The sequence below is a fragment of the Prionailurus bengalensis genome, chromosome B2 (genome assembly GCF_016509475.1).
Source record: "Prionailurus bengalensis isolate Pbe53 chromosome B2, Fcat_Pben_1.1_paternal_pri, whole genome shotgun sequence".
NCBI lineage: Eukaryota > Metazoa > Chordata > Mammalia > Carnivora > Felidae > Prionailurus > Prionailurus bengalensis.
In genome coordinates, this window is record NC_057349.1 from 98,579,108 (window position 1) to 98,604,346 (window position 25,239).

The following is a 25,239-nucleotide window of genomic DNA, read 5'->3' on the forward strand; positions in this document are numbered from 1 at the left end:
AAGAATTGCTCTGCTGCTTGTTATTACATGACTAATGCTTGTAATTTGTTTTAAGCAGGATCTCTGCAAAGCATCAGTTTCATTCATCACATGCTTCACTAGTTGGTGAGAGTCTCTGTGGCAGTCCTAGCCCCACTTTGAGATGTCACCAGTGTGACCACAGGAACCCATCCAAAGGCCCAGAGAGGATCTGGGGACTTCATACAAACAGCTTAACCTCTCAGGTTGGCTGAAACTCTTCAGAATAGAGGAAGAGGAGGTATCTCCTCTTCACTGTTTCCCAAATCTGGCTATTAATCAGTCATTGAGGAGCTTTTAAAAAATACAACTTCCCAGGCCACACCCTGGAAGTTCTACCCAGTAATTTGTCAAGCATACATTTGATGAGCATATACAGCATAAAAGGTCCTATTCTAGGTCCTGCATACAAATTATTGATTCTGTGAACCCTCACAACAACTCTATGTGGTAGGTCCTCTGCTTTGACATGAAGAAATAGAGACACATTGAGGTTCTTGCCTGAGTCCATGCATCCAGGGGATGGCAGAGCTAGGATTCAAACCCAGGCTGTCTGGCTCCATAACACACATTCTTAACACTATACTGCCTCTGGGTCACTTGAGAATGTGCAGCATGCCTTCTCCCCACCCATCTCCGATCTTAGTATAAAAGCATATACCAAATAACAATAAAGCTGTTATTTAAGAAACAAAAAAAAAAGGCAAGCATATTCCAGTTGTCAGGAGTTAGGGATGGGTGGTGGGGAGCAGGGGAGTAGGTATAAAGGGGTAGCCCAAGGGAGGTCTTTTTGAAAAGATCTGTGTCTTGACTGTGGTATCAGTCACATGAACCTACACATGATAAAATGATAACACACATGGTACCAATGTCAGTTCCCTGGTTTTGATATTATACTATAGCTGTGTAAGATAATGTCCATTGGAGAACCTGGGTGATTGGTATACAAAACTGTACTATTTTTGCAACTTCCTGTAAATGTATAGTCATTTCAAACTGAAAAGTAAAAAGCATATGCCTACTTTTGGCAACCCCCAAGTCAATTAGAGGTCTGCCTCCTTAAGATTGGCTTAAAGAGAGATCATTCTTGGAAGACAGACCTTCCACTAAGGGTAAGAAAAGCTCAATCAATGGCTTTGGGCAGAGCATGAATGCACCGGCGGTGGTGGTGGAGGCAGCTGAGCTAGGTCACCACTAACAGAGTCACGCACTTCAGTGACTACACAGAAGGGGCTGAAACCAGTAACTTACGTCTTGCAGTGAATCCCACATGACTAGTGCCCAGCTGACTTAGGAAGCTCCAGGTTGAGCTGAATGAATGCACAGAGTCCCTATGCCATATTTAGAGACTCTGACTCAGTAGATCAAGGACAGGGTCCAGCAGTCTCTGTTTTAAATGTTCCCCAGGTGATGGGTTTGAGAATCTTAGATTAAGGAGCAGCTGATAAAGCTAGATCCCCAATAACATCTCAGGAGTGTCAACCACCACAGGGTTGATTTGGGTTGGGATGAACAGTCCAAGCTCTTGGTTTTCATATGGTTGGTATGGTCAGAGACAACTATTCTCTTCATGTCATATAGAAACATCGAAAGTATCTGCCCTTTTCTGCATGCTGTGTATAAACAATGAAATATTACAATGAATTTATCTATTGCCTCTTTTCTATTTGGTCATTTACCAAGTTTCTCAGGGTAGAAAATGTATTTTATAAACAACATAATTCTGTTAAAAATGTTTTAGGATTGGAAGGCCATTAGGTACCCTGCTAAATTAAGAATGGTTTGGGTTACAAGTAGCAAAATAATCAACCAATAGTAACATAAGCAAGCAGGGGTCTATTTGTCTCACAGGAAAAAGTCCAGAGATAGGTGCTTGCTGGAATTGGTTCTGCAGCTCAAGAGCTGGGACTGACATCTCTAGTTTTCTTGACCTTTCCTTCACAGCTCCATGCTGTCTGCGTTCAAGACTGGATGAAGGGAAGGGGCAGGACCACTGGCATTCTACTCCTGTCTCACTGGCCAGATGGTATACCATGGCCATAACTAGCTGCAAAGGAGGCTGGGGAATGAAGTGTTTTGCTTTTATAGTCTCTATGGCAGAGGCAGGAAGGAAGAATGGGGAGGGGTTAGGTGTCGGGTGGGCCAACCTACAGCGGTCTGCACAGCTTTCAAATTAAATTTTATCAGGCACTGTTTAATTAAATACAGAAACAGCTTATCAGACGCGTAATAATAAGTTGTCAGAAAATATTGTATGAAAATCAGGCATAAAGATCTCCACTGTCAACAATCATACAGCGTTGTTTTGGTCTTTCATTCTCTGTTGGAACCAATTCTAGTTTTTGAAGAACTTGTGTTCCTTCAATCAATTGCCTATGTAGGAGGAAAAAATGGAAAACTTAGTCATAAATTTTCACACTTAGCTTCCATTCCTAAATTGAGTCCTATCTTGTTTAGCTGAGGCTATTTTGTATGAATTAGATTAACATCTGTCATAAATATCGTTAATAGCTGTAGATGTGTCCACTTTGCCATGGCTCCTTCACATCTGTTCTGGGGTCAGAACAGACTGAAATCTGTCATTCTCACTGCTGTCAGAATGATCTCTTAAAAATGCAAATCTAAAAAAAAATGCAAGTCTGATCTCACCTCCCTGTTAAAACACTTCAATAATTTCCCATTATTCTTGTGATGAAGACCAAAAATGTCTACCATGGCCTGCCATGGCCGGCCTCTCCACTGCCCTCCAGTGCTGTCCTATAGTGTGCTCCCTTCGTTCTCTGCCTCAGCTGGACTGGCTTCAGTACCTCAGTATCCCATGTTGCTTTCCAGCCACATCTGTCTGTTTTGCTCCTGCCCCCCACTTCCCTCAGCATCACTCCACAGGGAAGTTTCCCAGGGCCCACCTCTGCTTATGTCAAGCTCCCAGTCTTATAGGAATTATCAGGGTTAACTTGACATTTATTTGTATGATTCTTTGATTAATTTTTGATTCTCCCATGAAGACATGGTTCATGCTTTTACTTAATACTCAATGCCTAACGTAATGTAGGCACCTAATCAACATCCACTGAATACATGACTAAAAGTTCAAAGCCATGGTAGTTTGGATCTCCAGACATTCACCAGCCATGAGCTGGAATTTCCCTGAGTAGAGCTAGACTTCTGATGGTTCTCTCAATTGAAAGAGAGCAACATGGACCAGAGAGTCAACCCTAAACATAGGACTAATGCCCTTTGCCAGTGTTTGGGCGGAAACAGTGGCTGAGGGGGAGGTGAGGTTTCCATTTCATGAGCCTTTATAAGGACATGGCCGTGCTGACACTGATCACCCTCTAGTCATCTCTTTGTCTGCCTCTGGCAGAAACCGTGACACAGAGCCTGACACAAGGTACAGTCTGAGGATGAAGAGCAAGGGATAAATGGACAGATTGACCTCTGACTAAAGAGGATGTGAATGAAGCCTGTTCTACAGATTGGTTTCACAAATATTGAAGGAACACCTACTGTGTGCATCTCTCCACTGTGACAGGTGTTAGGACAGAAGATGCATTTTTTTTTTTTTTACACTGTGCCAAAGAGGACAAAGAAACAGTTTGATTTGGGTGACCAGGAGGTTTCTGACCTAAGCCCTGAACAGGATTTTGGCAGACTAGAGGGAGGTAGAAAGGAACAAGATAAGCAAAAGCCCAGAGGCTCTTCTGGGAGTGAGGGTACTCTGGCTGGCTGTGGTTCAGTTGCCATGTTGAGTTTCCAAATCTCCATTTCCAGCCTTTGCCCAGTGTGAATAACCACTTCTGGTATTCCAGAGTTGCCACCTGCCTCTAGTGTAGGTATCCTAATCTGAAACACAACTTGTCCATCCTGAATTCATGACCTCTCCCATATCCTCCTTGTATTCTCTATCTTGGTGAATGGCACCAACCATACAATCAGTTCTAAAATCCTAGTTGTTTTTCTAGACCTTCACTGCCCAACATGGTAGCCACTGGCCACATGGGGCTATTTTAATTTAAAATTTAGTAAAATTTAGTTCCTCAATTTTACTAGTCATATTTTGAGTGCTCAATGGCCACATGTGGCTGGTGGCTATCATACTGGACAGCACAGATTATGGTACGTTTGCATCACTGCAGAAAATTCTGTTAGATACCACCACTCTAGACTCTTCCCATGACCTCACCACGACCATTTAAATGGTCATAAAGTCTTGTTGAATCTAACTTCCAACTACTTCTTGAATTTTCTGTTCTTCCCTTGCTTACCTGTACTGCCAGTGCCTTGTGGCCCAGGACTTCATTTATGGCACTATTATCATCACTTCTTAACTGGCCTTTCCGCCTTCATTTTCATCCTTTGCCAATTAATTCCTCGCTTCTTCTAAAAAGATTTTTTTCAAAATAAGAACCTGGTCGCGTTGTTCCCAATTAAAAATTCTTCCGTGGCTTCCCATCCCCTTTGGGTGGGGAATCTCTGCTCAGCAGAATGGCATTTATAGCCCTTTGGGACCTGGGCCTAACTATCTCCTCTTCTCCACTCTCCTTTCTCTCCATTCTCCACTAGGTACTAAGCTCTAGCCAGATCAAATGACTTGTAGATAAGATGCTCTCCTTACTTCTTAAAGCCTTCTGCCAAAGCTCTTCGCTCTTCTTAAAATTTTATTTTACTCATTTTGATGCCAGCCTTCTCTGCCTAACTTCTATGTGAATTTCAGTACTCATCTCACCTTCTCATGAAGCTTTCTATGACCCTTCCCCCATTTGGGCATCCCCTATAAAGAAATTAATTCCCCCCACCACTGTCCCCAACATACACCCTTTCTACTTACGCATGTATGAATGGAGATTTTACAGCTTTGTATTTTGATATTCTTTCCCTGTGAAACCACTGGGGTAAGACTGTGGGTTGATACAGTCTCCTCTGAAGGCAATTCCTAGTGTTATCCATCTATATGAAGGGGCAAGTTGATGTATCAGAAACTAGGGCTCAAAAGGAGGGGAAACTTCTCTTTCTGGACCTTGCTAATCATGTCTGGGCTTCCAGAAGGTCAGATAAACCTGGGAATGCTCTGAGATGATAGGAAGAGAAAGCATTAACCCTAGAGGCAGTCCTATAGTGGGGAAGGATGGTACCCCTGAAAGAGTTACACTTTGTTGGAGTATCTACTTGCCTATTATGGTATTACCTGTCTGCTTCTGCCTAGTGTTCTTTAAGGTCTTGTTTAAATGTTTCAGTTCAGACTCCGCTGTGATTTGGAGATTTCAGGGATTAACTGAGCTCATACTTGAGCTAGAACAATAAAAGAGGTGCAGTGCCTCCCTAAAACCAGTGTGGTGGTAACAACAAAAATGAGTGAGCAAGATTCCCCTGGAGGATGGTGAATCCCATGGAAAACAGCAATCATCAAAAGGAGATCACATCCTCCATTCCACTGCCACCCTCTAGGGATCTGCGTTCACTTTTACTGATGGAGTTGGAGGGTGTTGTTTTCTCTCTCTCTCCTGTATCCCTGGTGCACTCTTTACAGAACGGGCATAGCCCAGGTTTGACTGACTTATAGCTGTCGGTTTTCTAATACACTGGAGACTCCCTAAAGGGCAGACATTGTGCCTCTTCACTCTTTCCCCAGGACTGAGCACCATGACTGGCATATAGTAGGTATCTAATAAAATGCTGGTTGAATGAATGAATCAGGAGGCTAACAGAAGTGAAAGCTGAAAAAATATGTGGGGCCAGACAGTTGCATTCATATAAAATCATCTCTTTTTTGAAAGAAATCTTTGGATGAAAATATACTTTCTGCTTTTTCAATCTAGAAATATCACTTGCATTACAGTGAAGGAATAATTGTGGTTAAAATTAAAACTGCTATGAAATTTCATGGGAAGAAGAGTCAGCAATTATTTCTATGGAGTGGCTGGAATAATCTAATACTTATTCAGAAAAGTTCTAATGCTCTGCATCATTTCAGGGAAGACCAAGTAAACTTCAATTTATATTGACTTCACTAATAAGACATCATTAGATTGATAAAGAGTACATTCGTCATCCATTTTAGGTCCACATGCCTATACGCAACTTGATAATATATTCTAATAATTATTACCTGAGATGTTTCCATATTTTAAATTGTTCAGTTAAAAAAGTTACTTGTAATTTGGAGTGTTCGTCTATCTCTTCAAAATGTTCATGTACAGTATTTAAATGGCTTCACCTCATTTTTGCATCTAGATATATCTACATTATTAAGCACTATGGTATTATTCATAATAGGAAGATAATATCCTTGAGGCTGAAGATAGAAGGATGGGTGGATGGATGGTCAGAACATTATAATGGCTGTGCCTAAATGGTTTCTGTGGTTTGTATGTTTTTAAGTAGGCTTTGCAACCACACAGAGCCCAAAGCGGGGCTTGAACTCACGACCTGAGATCAAGACCTGAGCAGAGATCAAGAGTCAGACACTTAACCAACTGAGCCACCCAGGTACCCCTCTGTTTTTTAAAGATAGCAAGCTTGTTATGAAATATTCATTCTAAATGTTTGTCTATATTTATATTATTTTTGCTTTAAAATTCTATCCTCAGTTACTCATAAACCATATACCAAATCTTTTGGAACCACGTTTTTACATATATAAGTATTATAATTTTTTTGTTTAAAGTTTATTTGTTTATTTTGAGAGAGAGAATGAGCAGGGGAGGGGCAGAGAGAGAGGAGAGAAAGAATCCCAAGCAGGCTCCGTGCTATCAGTGCAGAGCCTGACACGGGGCTTGAACCCATGAACTGTGAGATCATGACCTGAGCCGAAACCAAGAGTCAGATGCTCAACTGACTGAACCACCCAGGCACCCCCATATATGAGTATTATACAGACAAACATACAGCACACATACCCAAAAGCCACATATTTTCTGTCTAGATAGGGCGTTGGTTGTAGTGTGATGTAGAATTGTGACCCATTGCTGTGACGGCCTTTGTTGACCATTCCAAGAACTCCCCTCTTATCATGAGGAATTGAAAAGTTTTCATCTAGAAAATACAATAAATAGTAGGTCATTAAAATATTTTCAAATTGTGAATATTCTGTTTCATACTTCACTCAACTGGGCTGTTAAAAAAGATAATATAAAGTCTTATTAGAACTATTTGAACATTTCTTTACCTTTAGTTTATCATTACTGTAGCTAAAAACAAGTGTGCTAAGAAAATTAATAATGTAAAAGGAAGTACTTTAAATTAATAATGTAAAAAGAAGTACATTGCTGAGGAATAAAGGTCAGCAAATTTTCTTGTGCTGTTTTGGCAACAGGACTTCATTCAGCCTACCAGCGTGATCATTAAAAATATCCCCTTTGAGAAGGCTTTCGGATATGACCCTTCCCCTCATAGCATCTTATACAGACCTCTGTGGTAGTATTTATAACACTGTGTGATTGTTTACATGGTTTTTTCTTCTCTAGTATGTGCAGACAGGGACCTTGTCTCAATATAGCTTAACTCCTAGGGCCTCCTAGCACCTTATCTGGCATATATGTGGTCTTAAATGTTGATGATGAAAGTAATTCATGCTGATTTTTAGTCTTCAAATAAATTTTAATCTCAAACCATCTATGGACCAAGTGGAAAGTGATTTTTTTTTTTTTTTTTTAGTGTAAGGTTAACAAGTAAAGAGAATTGTATGATGGTAAATTAGGTTACCATTTTCAGGAAGTGCCATTTTTAGCATGAAGTAAGATTGACCTCCAAACTCAAAATACAGAAGGAAGTAGTAGAAGAGGAATTCACTAAAAGTTTTCAGTCAATAACGTTACAAAATTCTGGGAATGATTGAGAGATATGAACACTAACTGTCAATAAGCTTTTCTGAAACTGCAGTTGCTAAGTATTTAGTTTCAAAGCTAAACCAACTAAGCAATTAAGCCATATTTATGGTAGTTACTTTTAGCTTGTTAAGTTGCAAACTGAGTAAAAACCTCTGAAATCTTATGAAATGCAAATAAAGCATTTTTGTGTAAATGGTTCTATATAATTACATTGATGCTCCATATTCATTTCAGGGGAATTGAGAAATAATCCATTAATTTTACAGAAAATCGCATGGAATAGAAATCTGCCCAAAAATTCAGAGTTTTACCAAAATAGCATTTGTCACTGTTCTTAGATATTATGACAAATTTTTCTTTAATTCTGTAAGCAATAAGAAAATTTGTAGGGTTGTAACATTTTTACATTCTGTGATTATGGGAGAAATTTTAAAGCTTAATTAACTTAATTAACTTTTAAAAAGTTAATGTATGGGTATAGGCAGCCCCTGACGTACAAATTTAAAGTGTGTTCACCTGAAAAGATGTGCGAAAATTAAATAACTATGTTAACAATTGTTTTAACAGAATGTTGATGTGGAATGTAGGGACCTGAGGCTATCTATGTTGCTTCCAAACCCCTCAGTGACGGTGCCACAACCAAGTAAAGTCCTTGGGTAGAATTTGACCTGCTCCCGCTTCTGGAAAGCATCCCACTGAGGGGAAGGGAGCCAACACCCCACCCCCCACCCCCTTCTCTACACAGTTACTGGTGGAGGCCTTTGCCATGAATAATAAGCTGTAGTGACCCTTCCCATAACTTGGCATGAGATGCAGCTAAGACTGTTGGTATCTGCTTCACAGCTCACTTGGGGAATGAGTGGCCCCCAGCCATGCTGGAGCATATTATCCACTTAAAGATGGGAGCCAGTGGCATAATAGAGTTCAAAATAAAACTTTGTCCTTAGAGAAGCTTTCCTGAGAAATGGATATCTGAATAGTATTTTTACATTAATAGGGAGAGATTTTCCTACGAGTAACAATATTAAGATGAAGAATGAAAATCCCAGGTTTAATTCAACATTTGTTCATTTGACAAATATTTTTTGAAAATTTTTAAGTTTATTTATTTATTTTGAGAGAGAGAGAGAGAGTGTACAAGCAGGGAAAGGCCAGAGAAAGAGGGAGAGAGAGAATCCCAAGCAGGCTCCGCACTGACAGTGGGCTCGAACTCACAAACCGAACTCAAACCATGAGATCATGACCTGAGCAGAAATCAAGAATCGGTTGCTCAACCAGCTGAGCCACCCAGGTTCCCCTTGATAAATATTATTTGAATGCCTAGTGTATTCTGAGTGCGAAGTAGGAACTTAACGCTTTTGATTTACATTTAAAAAAATGTAAATTTAGTCTGCTCACATTTTTTTGAGGACAGGAAAAACAAAACTACTGATCATTAAGTCAACCAAACCTTTTTTCTTTTTCCCTTCGCTTTGTCTGAGTGGGTTAATTAACTGCTATAGATTATTTTAACTCTATCGGTAGCCCTGAATAGAAAAGAAAAATTTCAACAATATACAAAAAAAAAAAATGCTTTGAAGTAGGAGGAACAAAAAACATGTTTAAAATAGGAAAAATTTTATTTATTTTTTTTTTAATTTTTTTTTTAACGTTTTTATTTATTTTGGGGACAGAGCGAGACAGAGCATGAACGGGGGAGGGGCAGAGAGAGAGGGAGACACAGAATTGGAAACAGGCTCCAGGCTCCGAGCCATCAGCCCAGAGCCTGACGCGGGGCTCGAACTCACGGACCGCGAGATCATGACCTGGCTGAAGTCGGACGCTTAACCGACTGCGCCACCCAGGCGCCCCTAAAATAGGAAAAATTTTAAATTTGAGTGCAGCTAACAGCATAATTAGTAATAGTTTTATTTTTAGGTCATGTTAATTGAGGCGTGGAAGGAAGTTTAAAAGCTATGTTAGGAACTCCAAACCCTTTCATTACCTTGCCTGTGACTCAGGAGTTCTTGCCTCTGCCATTTATCATAAGATATGGAAGATATGGAATCTAGTTACTCCTCTGTGGTCAAAACTGGCATCATTTGTGATACACAACATTAAGAGTAAAATGTAACTGAAAGAGAAATCAGAAATTTATGTGCTGAAGAAAATCAGTTTCTGAATTTGTTTAAAAAAAAAAAGCTCATTCCGATGGTTATAAAGGAAGCAAATACTGTAAGTCTGGGAAAACTGCCATGCATTCTCTCTGGTAAAAATATCATCAGACAGTTTAGGACATTTCCATATAATTTGCTGAAGGCAATAATATCAAGTACAAATCTGACCTGAATCCAGCAATATCAGTTTTGTAAACCCACTGTTCTACTTTTACCATTCTATTTAAATAATAATAGTTATTCACTAATTATTTGTTATATAAAAGTACATGAAAGTGTGCTACTTAGCTGCTAGGAATTTACCCAAGGGATACAGGAGTACTGATGCATGGGGGCACTTGTACTCCAATGTTTATAGCAGCACTTTCAACAATAGCCAAATTATGGGGGCGCCTGGGTGGCGCAGTGGATTAAGCGTCCGACTTCAGCCAGGTCACGATCTCGCGGTCCGTGAGTTCGAGCCCCGCGTCAGGCTCTGGGCTGATGGCTCAGAGCCTGGAGCCTGTTTCCGATTCTGTGTCTCCCTCTCTCTCTGCCCCTCCCCCGTTCATGCTCTGTCTCTCTCTGTCCCAAAAATAAATAAACGTTGAAAAAAAAATAAAAATAAAAAAAACAATAGCCAAATTATGGAAAGAGCCTAAATGTCCATCAACTGATGAATGGATAAAGAAATTGTGGTTTATATACACAATGGAATACTACTTGACAATGAGAAAGAATGAAATCTGGCCTTTTGTAGCAACATGGATGGAACTGGAGAGTGTTATGCTAAGTGAAATAAGTCAAACAGAGAAAGACAGATACCGTATGTTTTCACTCTTATGTAGATCCCGAGAAACTTAACAGAAGACCATGGGGTAGGGGAAGGGGGGAAAAAAAAAGTTAGGGAGAGAGCCAAACCATAAGAGACTCTTAAAAACTGAGAATAAACTGAGGGTTGATGGGGAGGGGGAAGTGGGTGATGGGCATTGAGGAGGGCACCTGTTGGGATGAGCACTGGGTGTTGTATGGAAACCAATTTCATATTAAAAAATTTTTTAAAAAGGAAAAAAAAAAGAAAGTATGCTACTTAGTATGTTTTAATTATTGCTTTCATGAAGTACTTATTTATAAGCATGTTGACTGTGTGTGTGACATTAGGAATGAATAGCCAGCATTTATGAACACTTGAGTGGATAAATACAGTATATTTATAATATTACATTAGTGAAAATGAGAGAATTCCAGCTATATAGACAACATGAATGAATTTCATAGGCAGTGATGAACAAAAGAAGCAAGCCACACAAAGAATGCCTATAGTATGATTCCATTTACATAAAATTAAAAAATAGGCAAAATTTAACTATATTGTTTAGGAATATATACATGGGTGGTAAAACTATCAAGAAAAGCAAGGAAAAAGGCTAGTGGTTACCTCTGAGGGAGGTGGAGTTATTGCTGAGGATGGACAAATGGGGTGCTTCTGGCATGCTGGCAGTTTTAATTCCTTGACAAGGGTGATAATGTGGGGGTTTGCTTTATAATAATGTTTCAATTGTACATATGCACTTTCTATATATGTGTCACAATTAAAAACAAATAGCCCTTAAATGGCTACCCAGACCATACTATTTTCAGTTCTCATTTCTAATAAAAAATACTTTTGTATAACTTTTAGTTGCATTATTGAATATTGACAGTACATCAGGTTCTTTGCCTTTTATTAATGTCCACTTTCATTTAAAGATAAGGAGATCTAAGAATTGGACAAATGGATCTTAACTGCTGTATCTGTGAATTAGGGCACAAGCTAATAATGTAACAAGGATAATACAGTATTTTAAAATATATACCTTTTTTCTTTTGTCTTTTTTGTATAAATGACATTTTATCTAGTCAGCCCAAACTACCTAGTCGCCAATCCTTGGCCAGTGGGAAGGATTAGGAATATTATACAAGGAATGCAAGGAGAAAAAAAGGGGTTAATATTCAGTTTGTAACATTAAGAATCGGATTTGGGAAGACGATTTAAGAAATGGTGATTCAAAACAAAGCAAAACAGACTTTCTTTAAGTTAAAAAAATGATAAACCAATTTATAAAATAATCATCCAGTTAAATTATTATTTATTTCATTCTTTTTAAATTCACTGTGTTAACCTTAATAAAAGTGAGTTTTGTGGTTGTAGGTTTTGTGTTTTTTTTTTTTTAGCAAGCCCTTGGTTTCGATTCTGCAGCTCGTGGTAATAGGGTTCAATGAGAGAGATGCAGAGGAAGGCCTGGCTGTCCGATGTGTAAATATCCCACAGGGCATGAAAGAGGGAGGGAAACCTATGTTTTGCTGTTCTGAGCACAGTCCTCATCTCTCCCTCAGAGGCATCTCTCATTCTCGTTTGATGGGTTGCTGAATTTCTAATTCTGCACCTGCAGACATACTGAGTAATGGAGGCCTCCGTAAACACACTGGGCCTCCCCAGGCACCAGAGGACAGCTAGGCCTCCATCTGGAGACTAAATCTCCCCAAAAGTCTGAGCATAGGAGTGAGGGATAATCAACGGAGGCACAGGGTTGTCCCGGGAGCAGGCAGGGAGTTGAGCTAAGAGATCCGTCTCCTGCTGGACAGAAGGCCCACGTTGTCTGAGCCTCTACCTCCAAACAGGAGTCTGGGTGATCTGACAGCAGCTGTGGGGTGGAGAGAGATGGTGGATTCTCATCAGGGATTAAGGGTATCAAGAAAGCTTCCAGGAATGTCCCTTCCCCATCTGCAATGTTTTATTTTAAGACCCAACTCAAAAGCTACTCTGGGCCACCGCCCCCAACTCTCCCAGGCAGCTGTCGGTTCTCTCCCACAGCACTCCGTTCTTCCTCTGTAACAGCAATTGGCACAGTGCCTGTAGCTAATCTGTTGAAATATCTGTGTGCACCAAACCTAAAATCCTTGAGGCCGGAAACTTGGTCGTATCATCTTTCTTTCCTAAGGCCCTGGAACCATGTAGGCCCCTAACTAGGAGTTTAATGTTTTATTAATGAGTAAGTAAATAAAAGGTGTCACTTGGATGGCTTCATTTAATAAAGCTGGCTCCACGTGAATTTAGAAGAAAAATGACTTCTTTTTCCGTTCACTTTGGTATTCCTTCAATATTATTTAAAAAAAAAAAAACACCTTTTCATTGTATTAAAATATGGACACAAAAAGCTATAGAAAACTAGTGTATAGTTAGAATTATTATTAGTTATTATATGGCAAACACCCATTTAATCCCCACTCAAGCCAAGAAGAAACTTTGCCAGCTTCCCCCAAAGTGCCTTGAATACTTCAAAAGTAACCACTCCCCTGACTTTTACATACTTTCATACTTAATGTTTCCGTATACAGTTGGCCCTTAAACAACACTGCTTTGATCTGTGGGGATCCACTCATATGTGGATGTTTTTCAATAAATACAGTACATAACTCTAAATGTATTTTCTCTGCCTTATGATTTGCTTAACATTGTTTTTAAGTTTATTTATTTATTGGGGAGGGGGGGTTGAGGGGCAGAGAGAGAGGGAGAGAGAGAGAATCCCAAACAGGCCCTGCACACACAGCCTGACGTGGGGCTCAAACTCACAGACTATGAGGTCATGACCCCAGCCGAGACCAAGAGTTAGACAATTAACCCATTGAGCCACCCAGATACCCCAGTTTTCTTAACATTTTCTTTTCTCTAGCTTTTTCATTGTAAGAATATGGTACATAATACATAAAACATACAAAATATATGTTAATCGACTTTTATGTTTTTGGTAAATCTTCAGGTCGACAGTGTTAGCAGTTAGTCAACAGCTATTAGTACTTACCAGGCAGTATGGTTTAGTCTTCACCATTTTAAAATTGTTGTTATGCCTTTTAAGTCTCCTTTAATCTTCAAGTTCTGCCCCTTTCCCCTTTACTTACTTTTATCTGTTAATGAACCTGAGCTGTTTAACCTCTAGAATTTTTCCCAGTCTGAAGTTTGCTGATTGCACGTGCAGTTCAGTATGTTTCTCTGCTTTGCATCCTGTCCTTTGGGCTCTAATACTTGTTGAAAATGCAAGTTTGTTTCAACTTGATTGAAAGATTAGGGAACAACTGAGCGTAATGAATCTCAGCCATGTTTATGTGCAATGTCTAGGAGAAACACCAGGGAAATGTGGAAAATGGCACCCAGCTGAACCGAGCTGCACAGGTACACACACACCTCAGACATCTCACAGGTCACCACGTATGAGCGGCATCCACCCACATCTGATGTTACAACTTGCCTCCGGTTTCAGAGGACCCTCCTCCTACCACTTCACAGTCATTCACAAGCTGCGTCTCTTCCCACGCCACTTCCAGGAACATCAGAGAGCTTTCAAGGTAGGGTGCCAAATTTATTATAGTATTTATGTGTTTCTTGACCATAAAATATATGTAACACTGTGTTACTATTTTTATCAGGCTGCTATATATTTCAGTGTGTCACTGAGGAAGGGATTTTTTTGTACTTCATTTTTGCCATAAGTCCTATAGTTTTTATTGCATGATTTTGCATCGTGCAGAGATCTTTAAGACCATATTACATCAGAACTGGTTTTATTTCCTGCAAATTGGCAGCTGGGTCCAGAGCCTTAATCAGACTCGTGCTTTGTCCCTTTGGTGATGTGTTGTCTCCCCAGAAAGCTCATAATATCTGGTTTTCTCTGTTTTTGTGAAGTTAGTAGATACCAATGCAGCAAAAGCCTAGATCCATTATTTCACTGGGGGCAGCAAAATGGTGCTATTCTATTATTTCCTTCTCACTTACTTATTGGAATGCTTTTATAACTAGCAATTTTATCTACAATTTGGTATAGTTCATATAGGAAAGGCAAGATAAATGCTTGATTCTTTGCTCATATTTATCCATTTTTAAGATAATGAATTTGTTTCTCATCATTCCCCCAAAGATAAATTATTAGGCTTTATTTTATGATATGATATCATTATGAACTCATGGATTTAAAATATTGGTTGGGTTTCAATTATTTGCAATTATGGTTCTTTTTGAAGCTCAAATCTTTGGCCAGCAAGAGCCTCTTCAAATTGTCTCCCAAGGCCTTTGACATGACCCTAGTAAATCTTTAATAGCTTTCTTGCTATCTGATGATAGCATGACTGAACATGAGGTTCCAGGCTCATTTTGTAATTTCCTGTCCCGGAACTGGAATCTGCCATTTCTCCCAGGAGCCCTGGTTTCTTTAAGTGAGAAGTGACATTTCAAAACAACAATCTAAATGCTAGGAATGTAGAAGGCTACTAGGTTGGTCATTGTAGACCAGTTCAGTGGACAGACCTACATATGTAGATATGTACTGCATGATTTTAAACTGGTATTTCCAATACAGAATATTTTACTTATTAGCCTCTATGAATATTTCACATATTTCATTGTGTCTCCCTTCGTCCACATTGAAAATCCTAATTCTCAAGGACATACAAAACGGTGAAATTAGAGTATTCTATAATTACTTACTTTTTCCATGTTATACATACAACAGTCTCAGAATAACAATATTAATAAATAATACCATCACCAGTATAATTACTGAAAATAGTTAAAGCAGTTTTTTGCATATATTCTCCCACTTTCTTCCAGTTTTAAAAAGGTACACTACAGATTCAGTCATTATGTGTCATACTCTCACCCTTTATGCCTCACTAAATTTTAGTTTCACAAGTCGCTATGATTACTGCTTGTCACCAATCCTTATGTCAAGATCTCTCTTACAATTTGTTTGTGTGAAACTCATTTTACTGTCGATTCCTCAAGATCAGGAAGGGATTGTGGCAACATTATTCTCTAAAGTTTTACATATTGAAAAGTATGTGTGCCCTTTGTAATTCAGATTGTTTGGCTAGATATAAAATCCTTAGCTCACATTTCCTTTCCTTGAACATCATATTACTCATTTTCTTGTGGCATAATAATATGATGTCAAAGAATATGATAACCTACTTTGCTTTCCCTTGTAAATCACTTGCTTTTTTTGCCTACGTGCCCAAAGAATTTTTACTTTCTGAACTGTCCAATGATGTTAATATGTCTTAGTGTTGGTTGTTCTGGTTTAATATTACCAGGTGGCAATGTTCTCTTTTAGTAAGTAGTGTCAAGTTTTTATACATATATATTTTTTAAGTGTTTATTTATTTTTGAGAGAGCGAGAGAGAGAGCATGCAAGCGGGGAGAAGGGCAGAGAGAGTGGGGGAGACACAGAACCTAAAGCAGGCTCGAGGCTCTGAGCGGTAAGCACAGAGCCCCAGAGCTCAACACGGGGCTTGAACTCATGAACTGTGAGGTCATGACCTGAGCTGAAGTCAGATGCTTAACCAACTGAGCCGCCCAGGCACCCCTAGTTTTTATGTATATAGTTTTACTTGAGGTATAAACATACAATCAAATGCATAAATCTTAGATGTTCACGTTGATGCATTTTGACAGTTCGTTGTGTATAGCTGTGGAACCAACACCAAAACACAAGACAGAACATCAAATCCTTTTAAAATTCACTACAGTTTTTTCAGTATTAATTCTTAATATTTGTTCTATTCCTGTGTATTTGTTTAATTCTTTTGGGATACTTATCATCTGTATGTTGGATCTCCTCTTTATAGCTTTCCTTTTTGTCACTTTCTTGTGTATTTTTTTTCTTCATTTCTTCTTGTTAAAAAAAAAATCCCTCCTTCTACTTTTTACTTCTTTTAAGACACATATTAGTCATGTTTCTTTGGCATATGGTCCTTCTAGTTTGTTTATTTCTGAAATTTTCTTTTACTGTTAATTCTTTCCTAGTTCTGTAACCTCATGTCTAAGTTTTTCTAAATCTTATTTATGAGTTTTTCTGTCTTGTATCCTATTCTCAATGTTTTCTGGCTAATCCTAAAATTTTTACAGTTTTGATCTGTCTTTTGAGCATGTTTTTCCAGTGTATTTTTATTATCCGTAGTGATGTTCCTTTACTCCTTATTCTCTTTTACTTCTTCTAATAATCCTGAAATTTCTGTTGCCTATTTTTATGTAAAATTAGGATTCCTAAACGTTTAGAAGGAGGCGTGGTTTTAGAAGGGAGGTAGCTTTTCTACCTTCACAAAGCTCCCTCTTGTGTTGTTTTCATGTAGTGTTCAGAAGAATGGCAGCTTGCTCTTTGACATTTCCTGGCCCTGTCCCCGTTGTCCCTGTATCCTGCATGACTCTAATTCCATTCATGGCACCTCCTCCTCATTGTGGACCTGTCCTGGAAGAGTGCCCTTCCAGATCAGTTTCCAGAGTTCAGAGAGGTTAGGCTGCTCCAGCCTCTCAAATCTTACTAGGGACCCCTTGTACTCCCCCACTGCTGGCTATTTTGGGGTTCTCCTGTTTTCACCTCTATTGGATGTCCTACTTTCTCCCACACAGACCCTGACGCCATGCAGATTTTGTAGCTGTTGGTAGTTTGTCCTCATCTGTTTGTATTTAAGAATTCATGTGGATACATTGTCACCTAGTTTTGTTGTAAGTGTTATCCATGGGTTTTTAGTTTTTCTATCTACTTATGTGGTCTGTTTTTATGTTGGAATTTCAAAAAATTCAAAAACTATGCCATCACCATTACCATCTTCCCAGGATCCCCAGTAGCAGTCTTAATGGGATGATTATCAAAGTACCAAATTCTGGGTATGAGCATGGCAAATTACAAGCCTTAAAAATTATAAATTCCCTTTGACCATACAATACTGATTCTAGGAATTTGTCCTAATGGAATAATATAATTTAGCATGTTACCTCAAACACCATCTTATTTGGAGTTTGAACTGTCCAGTCTTGTTAGATTTGAATTATCAGCTGATACATGACTGACAGATTTAAAGATACAGACCTTCAAATGTTGGTCCATAAATTGACTCGCCATCATCTCCTTTTCCAGCTACTATATCTGAGAAATAACAATAAACAAACATCAGAATTTTGAGACTAAAATAGAGCAGAGTAATGGTGGGGGTGTGCTTTAAATTATGATTCCACTTATACCAGTGACTAGAGTAAGTTATAATATACTTAACTGTTCAATACCTACACCATGAAAATATTACTATAATATTGTAAGCATTTTAACATTCGTGATCTTATTTTTTCCCCTGATAATAACTCTCTGAGGTAGGTTAAATTATAATGCAAAACCTTTGAAATGATGAAGTATTCAATTACAGTTGTGGCCACAATTTAAAAGGAAGCGTGTTCATAGAAATTCTGCTTGCTCCACGGGTTATTCCACAGTTCCATAGTCCATCTTGCTTTTAAGGAAAATGGAAAGATGAAACTGAGAGAATGGAATAGGAACAATAAGGTCTTTTTGGAACAGGAATAAAAGTAGCTGCTGTGAAAATAATCAGTGTTCAAATTTTCATTCCTTGGAACCCTAGAATGATCATTCATTTATTTAGCCAGTATTTTGGAAATGAAGTTCCTTTATAATATAATGAAGTGGGTATTTTTTAAAGTATTTGTTATGTCTCATTTTGCAGTATATGTACCATGTACATATTTTGCCTTAGTCAGCGCTCCTGCTATAAACATCCTCCATGCACAAGTTACTTTTTCTCTATTTACAACTAAAAGGGAAACAAAGCTGACTAATGCAAATATCAGACTCTTGGTGGAAATAAAGTTCTCTGAGCTCTGCATATCCAGCTCCCCCATCAGCCCCTCTTTACTTCTTCCCCTCTCTCATTCACCCTCCTTGAGTACAGTGTACAATACGTATCTGTTGAAAGACTGTGCCATTTTAACTCAGTGTGAGTGATTTACCTGTATAAAAGCATGCTGTTTTTTTAACAATCAGATGCAACAGCAAGCATATGGAGATAATTTATTCAGTACAGGCATGCAGCATTTAAATTCCATTCACAAAATGGGCTCAGAAGTTCACGTTTAGCCTGAAGTCTTCAACTTTCCTCCGTCTGATACTCCCCTCGTGATTCACTCCAGAGCCCTCAGTACCTCTCAGGTATCTCTGAGAGTATCTCTGCAGTGGCTGAAGGCTAAATCCAGAAATGGAGAAGTTGAGGGTCCCCCAGCACCAATTCCTTCAGATCTTAGAGTTTGCTTCGCTCAGACAAATCTGCGTGTGGTTCCCCACCCTTACTAATCTCACTTGAACATCCTTTGCCCATTCCTCTTGCCCTTTTCTTCACATCTCCCAGGTAAATATTTTATATTGACACCACTTTAGTCAATACTTGAATTCAGCCTTATATATCTTATTGTATTTCTGTACTTCTGACAAAAAATTCAGCGATGCAGAGTAGTGATTCAAAGTAAACTTTATTTTATTTTATTTTATTTTATTTTATTTTATTTTATTTTTTTAACGTTTATTTATTTTGAGGCAGAGAGAGACAGAGCATGAATGGGGGAGGGGCCAAAGTAAACTTTAAAATCAGATGATGGGGTTCCTGGATGGCTCAGTCAGTTTAAGCAAAGCATCTGACTCTTGATTTCAGCTCAGGTCATGATCCTGGTCGTGAGATCAAACCCCACGTTGGGCTCCATGCTGACATCGTGGAGCCTGTTTGGGATTCTTTGTCTCCCTCTCTCTCTGCCCCTCCCACTTGCTCTCTTTCTCTCTCTCTCTCTGTCTCTCTCTCTCTCTCTCTCTCAAAAAGAAAAAAGAAATAAATAAAATCAGATGATTTTGATTTAAATCTTGATGTTAGTTACCTTTTCCAAGCCTGTTTCGCCATCTGTATAGACAGGAATAATGGTAAGTGCCTCCCAGTTAATTCTGAGGACTAAACAAGTACATGTTCTACTCATAGCACTTAGTGCACTGCCTGGCAGAGCATCCTGCTCATTCATCAGTGGCCATTATTGTGCAGCCTTGCATGCTAATGGGGTGCATTTTCTCATTATCATCATCTTCTCCATCATTATATTTAATATGATGATGATGACTGTGATGATAAAATGTATTAAACTATATCTCAAGAGCTCCTTCGGAAGACAGTGGGCCTTATGGGAGCCACAGAGAATCTCCCCCAAAGTGGCTTCACAACTGATATCTTCTCTCACTTTGTACTTTAGAAATGAATAGAATGTATGCTTCCAGTTTATCTACTCATTTATTCATTCAGTCTTTCAACAGATATTTTTTAAGCACCTATATATAGTATACCAGGCCCCAATCTGGAACCCAGGGATAGAACAGCAAACAAAATAGATAAAATCCTCTGCCCTTATGGAACTTACTTATAGTCTAGTGAAGATAAACAGACACTAAACAAATTGTCTAGGAAATATGTAGTAGTATGTCCAGTGATGAAAAGTGCTATGAAGAAAAAATAAAATACTTGATTGTAAAAATAAAAATAAGGGGCGCCTGAGTGGCTCAATTGGTTAAGCATCTGACTTGGCTCAGGTCAAGGTCTCACGGTTTGTGGGTTAGAGCCCTATATTGGGGTCTGCGCTGACAGCTCAGAGCCCTCTTTGGATCCTCTGTCACCCTTTCTCTCTGCCCCTCCCCCACTATCTCTCTCAAAAATAAATAAAGATTAAAAAAACATAAAAAGAGGCTAGGAGAGCAGCAGGGAAGGGGGTGCAGAGACCTGTGTGGATTGGAAAGTGGCCATTCTAAATAGGATGGTCAGGTAAGTCCTTGCTGAGATGAAGTCTGGGCAAAAATCCGAAACAGATAGGAAATTGAAGCAAGGGGCCATCTGGAGGCATAGTTGGGTGGGCTGTGTCCCAGGCAGAAGAAACAGCAGAAGACCTCAGGCACAAGTATCCTTGATGTGCTTAAGAAACAGCAAGGAGGCCAGCGTGTGGAGCAGAGCCAGGGGAGATGTCAGAGGATGGGATGAGGCTGGGGGCAGTGCAGACCATGTAGGCCCTGCTGGTCCCATCGGGCAAGCTGTAGCATCGGGAAGCATGCTTAGGCACAGCATAAAACCACATTTAGCTCCCATATTCCAAAATTCTCTGCACAGCCCTCTGGGTATCCGATATGTGAAAGGACAACGTTTATAGAGCTTGGTACTCCCGATATACCATGTCACTGAATCCTCACCACATCCTGTGATATTATAGTTTTCCCCATTTTATGATTAAGAAACTGATTCAGAGATGCTAAGTGGCTAAGTACCAAGTGGTACACAACTTGTATGTATCAGGTGGATTTGAATCTAGTAAATCAGCATTTGTTTCCAAACGTCCTTAACATTGCTGCCTCATTATTTGAAATCATGATCTGTGCATTTTACTATTTGGAAATTGTATTTCAAATAAGTAAACAAACAAGTAACATGACCTACATTTCCCAAATCTTGCTCTGGGGCTCAGGAGCGGGAGGGGGCACCTCTAACCAAAACCCAAAAATAAAACAACAAAGAACATAGCATCTGAGAGCCCAGCACATAATAGGCAACACTAAATTAAGTTTCAGGAGACCCAGATATTAAGACCCACTTAACTATTAATAGTCTACCGTTGACTGGAAGCCTTGCTCATAATGTAAGCAGACAATTAACATATATTTTGTGTGTTATATGTGTTATATGCTGTATTCTTATAATAAAGTGAGTTAGAGGATACAAAATGTTAAGAAAATCATAGGGAAGAGAAAATATATTTATAGCACTGTGCTGTAAAAAAAAATCTGTGTTTAAGTGGACCCCTACAGTTCAAACCCCTTACTGTTCAAGGGTCAACTATAAGTTGGTATAGCAGTATGATGAAAACTTAGGTAGACCCTAAAAACTGTATATGTTTATGTTTATTGACATAGGAAGGTATATACCATAGATAGATAGATAGATAGATAGGGAGAGAGAGGGAGGGAGGGAGGGAGGGGAGAGAGGCAGAGAAGGAGGGAAAATAATGAGGTTAGATAACAATATGGGTGATGTGATTTCATTATAGAGAAACTGAGGGAAAATAGTTGATTTACCTACGAATGCTTGGATTAAATCTAAATTTTTCTCATCAGTCTCAGAATGTTCCAGATTGTAGAAAAATAAACATTATTAATTTAAGCCTCTGCGTATTTCATCAAATTCAAGCAAATGTCCTTACACACTAAGCCAATTATTTTTAAATTGCTGCCTGATTGTTCCCAAAAGGATACCTCCCAAAAGGCCTCGAAAATTTAATTTTGTGCTGTTAGTCAGAAACCTAGTCTGTGTGAAGTCAAAGGATTGATCTGAAAAGAAAGCAAAAATGGAGACCAAAATGCTTTCACTCTTAATTTGACTTTGTAACAACATAACATTTTTGATAAGAAAAAATTTGTTTTCCTTTCTTTTTTCAAATTCCTACCTTTAGAATGTCTTTTAAAATCACTGTATTTTCTAAGTACTCCTATTAATTTAGGTGAGCATTTAAAATTATATTTTGATTTTTTAAGTAGGCCCCACTGGGCAGTGTGGGGCTTGAACTCATGACCCTGAGATCAAGAGTTGCATTCTCTATGACTGAGCCAGCCAGGCCTCCCTATATTTTGATTTTAGAAATGTTCTCTTCCTGGGGCACCTGGGTGGCTCCCTTGGTTAAGCCTCTGACTCTTGATTTCCACTCAGGTCATGATCTTGTGGTTCCTGAGATCGAGTCCTGTGTTGGGCTCTGAGCTGACAGTGCAGAGCCTGCTTGGGATTCTCTTCCTCTCTCCCTGCCCCTCCTTCTCTCTCTCTCTCTCTCTCTCTCTCTCTCTCAAAATAAAAAAAAATATTTTTTAAAAATGTTATTTTTCTTATACCACTTTTTTCTAAGTGTATTTATTTTGAGAGAGAATACTCACATGCACATGCATGTGCAAGTTGGGGAGGGGCAGAGAGAGAGAGAATCCCAAGCAGGCTCCACACTGCCAGCGAGGAGCCTGATGTGGGGCTCGAACTCATGAACCCATGAGATGATGACCTGAGCCAAAATCAAGAGCTTAACCTTAACCCTTTTAATTTGGAATATTCTGGGTGACAAAACTTTAGATTGGTTTATTTCAAAACTTGGGGCATTTTTAAAAAGAATATGAATATCTTAATCATTTGGCCAATAAAATACCCTTTCAATATATACAATGTCTAATATTAAATATATCTAATTCTATATGAATTTCACAAAGGTAGGTAAATACAACTTTAGACATTCTGATTTCACATTGCCATTAAATTGCATTTAAGATTTTAAACTTACCTCCTCCTTGTATCCAACCATTCTGTACTATTCGATGAAAAATTGAACCCATGTAATGTAGCTTGATGCCACGCTGAGAATACCCTGCTTTTCCTGTGCACAAGACCTGAAAGTTTCTACATGTTTTGGGACATGCATCATAGTATAGCTACAAATAAAGATACAAGGTTTCAAAGATTAAATATTTAATATTTTGACAGTGACAGATTCCTACATCCATCCCCCACTTATTAAAAAATCAACAACAAAAATAAAGAAAGAAAGAACAACAAAAAAACCTCTTACCTCAAAAACCAACCTTCCAATTGGATGAAAATCAATAGAAATGTCCAAGAACACAAAACCATGCTATTAAAATTAGGGAGAAAAAGATAATGCAGGTCAATGTCTTGGAAGAAAGTTTTAGAAATGACCAAAAATACCACAAAATAATGCTTTCAGTGATAAGATTTCAAAAGCATTAACAGTAGAAAGGTAACAGCAAAGTTAAAAGAATGACTCAAAGAAGTTTCTTTTTTTTTTTTTTTAGAAGTTTGTTTCATTTGATTACATCAAGTCTTTACAACCTAAATAATACACTTGTTAAAACCCTTTGGTAGGGAAGCTTTGTGTCACATTAACCTGTCACACCAGACTGAGAACATGTAGCTTAGATATCCCCTACTGTGTAAGCTAGGTGGAGGAAGGAACGCTAGTTGGTCCCTTTGGAAAAAGAAACAGACTGGGAATTTTCTATTCTGAGTAATTTTGGGAAACATCCAATGTGATTGCCATGGATTTGGTTACTGTATGTTCTGGATTTCCAGAGTCAGCACAGATTAGCTAACCAAAGCCAGAACACATCCTTTCTGAGTGGGAAAACAGAGGCACCATATACATAGGAGGTATGGTTATCAGGGGAAGGGAAGAGAATATGCTGTGCTTTCTTTGGCGTTATTTCAGTCCTGTCCTTCTGTTCCCAGATGCCCCCAGCTCTTATTTTCAATTGACATCCTTTCTGGTAGAGACAGCTAACATTTGTGTGACCTTGTCTAGCTCTACAACGGAGCATCTAAAATGAAAACAGTCTCTATCGTGGTAACATTAATTTGCAGAGCAGAGCACATCTAATTGGATACATTCTAGATCTTGGGCACCATTCTCATGCACAAAAATGCCACCTGATTTAACAAGCTACATAACTTACCCTACCCTATTTCTTAAGAGTCTAGGAAACATAGATGAAATCAGTTTTTAGGATATCACTGTCACTACTTTATGTCATTTTAACCTTTTTTTTTTAATTAAAAGACTGCATTAATATTGTGCTGGCATCCAGGAATGAAGTATTACATCCATAGCAATTATAATTTTAAGTTTTTTGTGCCTCCCAGCTTCTGTACTACAATTTCTGAGTTATAAAAGAATATTATAACTTTATTATGAGGCATAATATAGCAAACTTCATGGGCTTGGGAGAAAAGATGATATATTGGAAATTACGATTGATTGATGAAATGGGTAAGTCCATTCAGGCATCACTAAACTTCCCTCTGTGTCACTATATTATCTTTATGCAGTTGTCAAGAGTAGATAATTCTGAAAATTCTAATGAAAGAGCAAATGAGCACACTACCAGGTAATGTCACCTAGCAGCCAAACATGCAAACATAATTGTCTCCTATATCATTCCAACCCAGAACTAAACAAGTCCCTGCAGCATGAAAAAGCTCACCTCTGCACAAAAAATTTAAGGATTTTCTCTGGAATCTAGGTCCTCCTTCCTCACTGCCATTAATTCAGGCTGTTACTATCTCTAGCCCACATTACTATAGAAGTGTTCCAAGTGGCCAACCTGCCACCAAACTTTCCCCATTCCGCCCCATTTTTGCCCTAAAACTTTTTCTTAAAAAGCAAAGATTATGTCATACTCTATGAAAAGTTCTGTTGGCTCAACTTTCTTCTAGAAAAAAATCTAACTCCTTAGTTCAGAATGGACAGTAAGTTCAACCTTTCTTTAGTGGATGTTTTGTTTTTTTCCCCTCCTTAACATTTAAATACCTTTCCTATTTAGGGAATG

At 38.7% G+C, this 25,239-nt stretch overlaps 1 protein-coding gene across 5 annotated transcripts in view; it reads right to left on the bottom strand.

Moving 5' to 3' along the window:
- Window positions 1-2,191: 2,191 nt before the first annotated feature.
- Window positions 2,192-25,239, bottom strand: part of PPIL6 (peptidylprolyl isomerase like 6) — a 32,176-nt gene continuing 9,128 nt past the window's right edge. For 2 of the 5 annotated variants that reach the window (XM_043592091.1, XM_043592088.1), the window contains 5 exons: window positions 23,466-23,528; window positions 23,181-23,328; window positions 17,878-17,934; window positions 6,915-7,050; window positions 2,192-2,391 (listed from right to left, as the gene is read on the bottom strand). In XM_043592091.1, the coding sequence (XP_043448026.1) occupies window positions 2,280-2,391; window positions 6,915-7,050; window positions 17,878-17,934; window positions 23,181-23,328; window positions 23,466-23,528 (516 nt within the window). In that variant the 3' untranslated portion in view covers window positions 2,192-2,279. Of the gene's footprint in view, window positions 2,392-4,153; window positions 4,399-6,914; window positions 7,051-12,091; window positions 12,664-17,877; window positions 17,935-23,180; window positions 23,329-23,465; window positions 23,529-25,239 lie in introns of those variants that run through there. The other 3 variants (XM_043592090.1, XM_043592089.1, XM_043592092.1) reach the window with 3 other exon arrangements.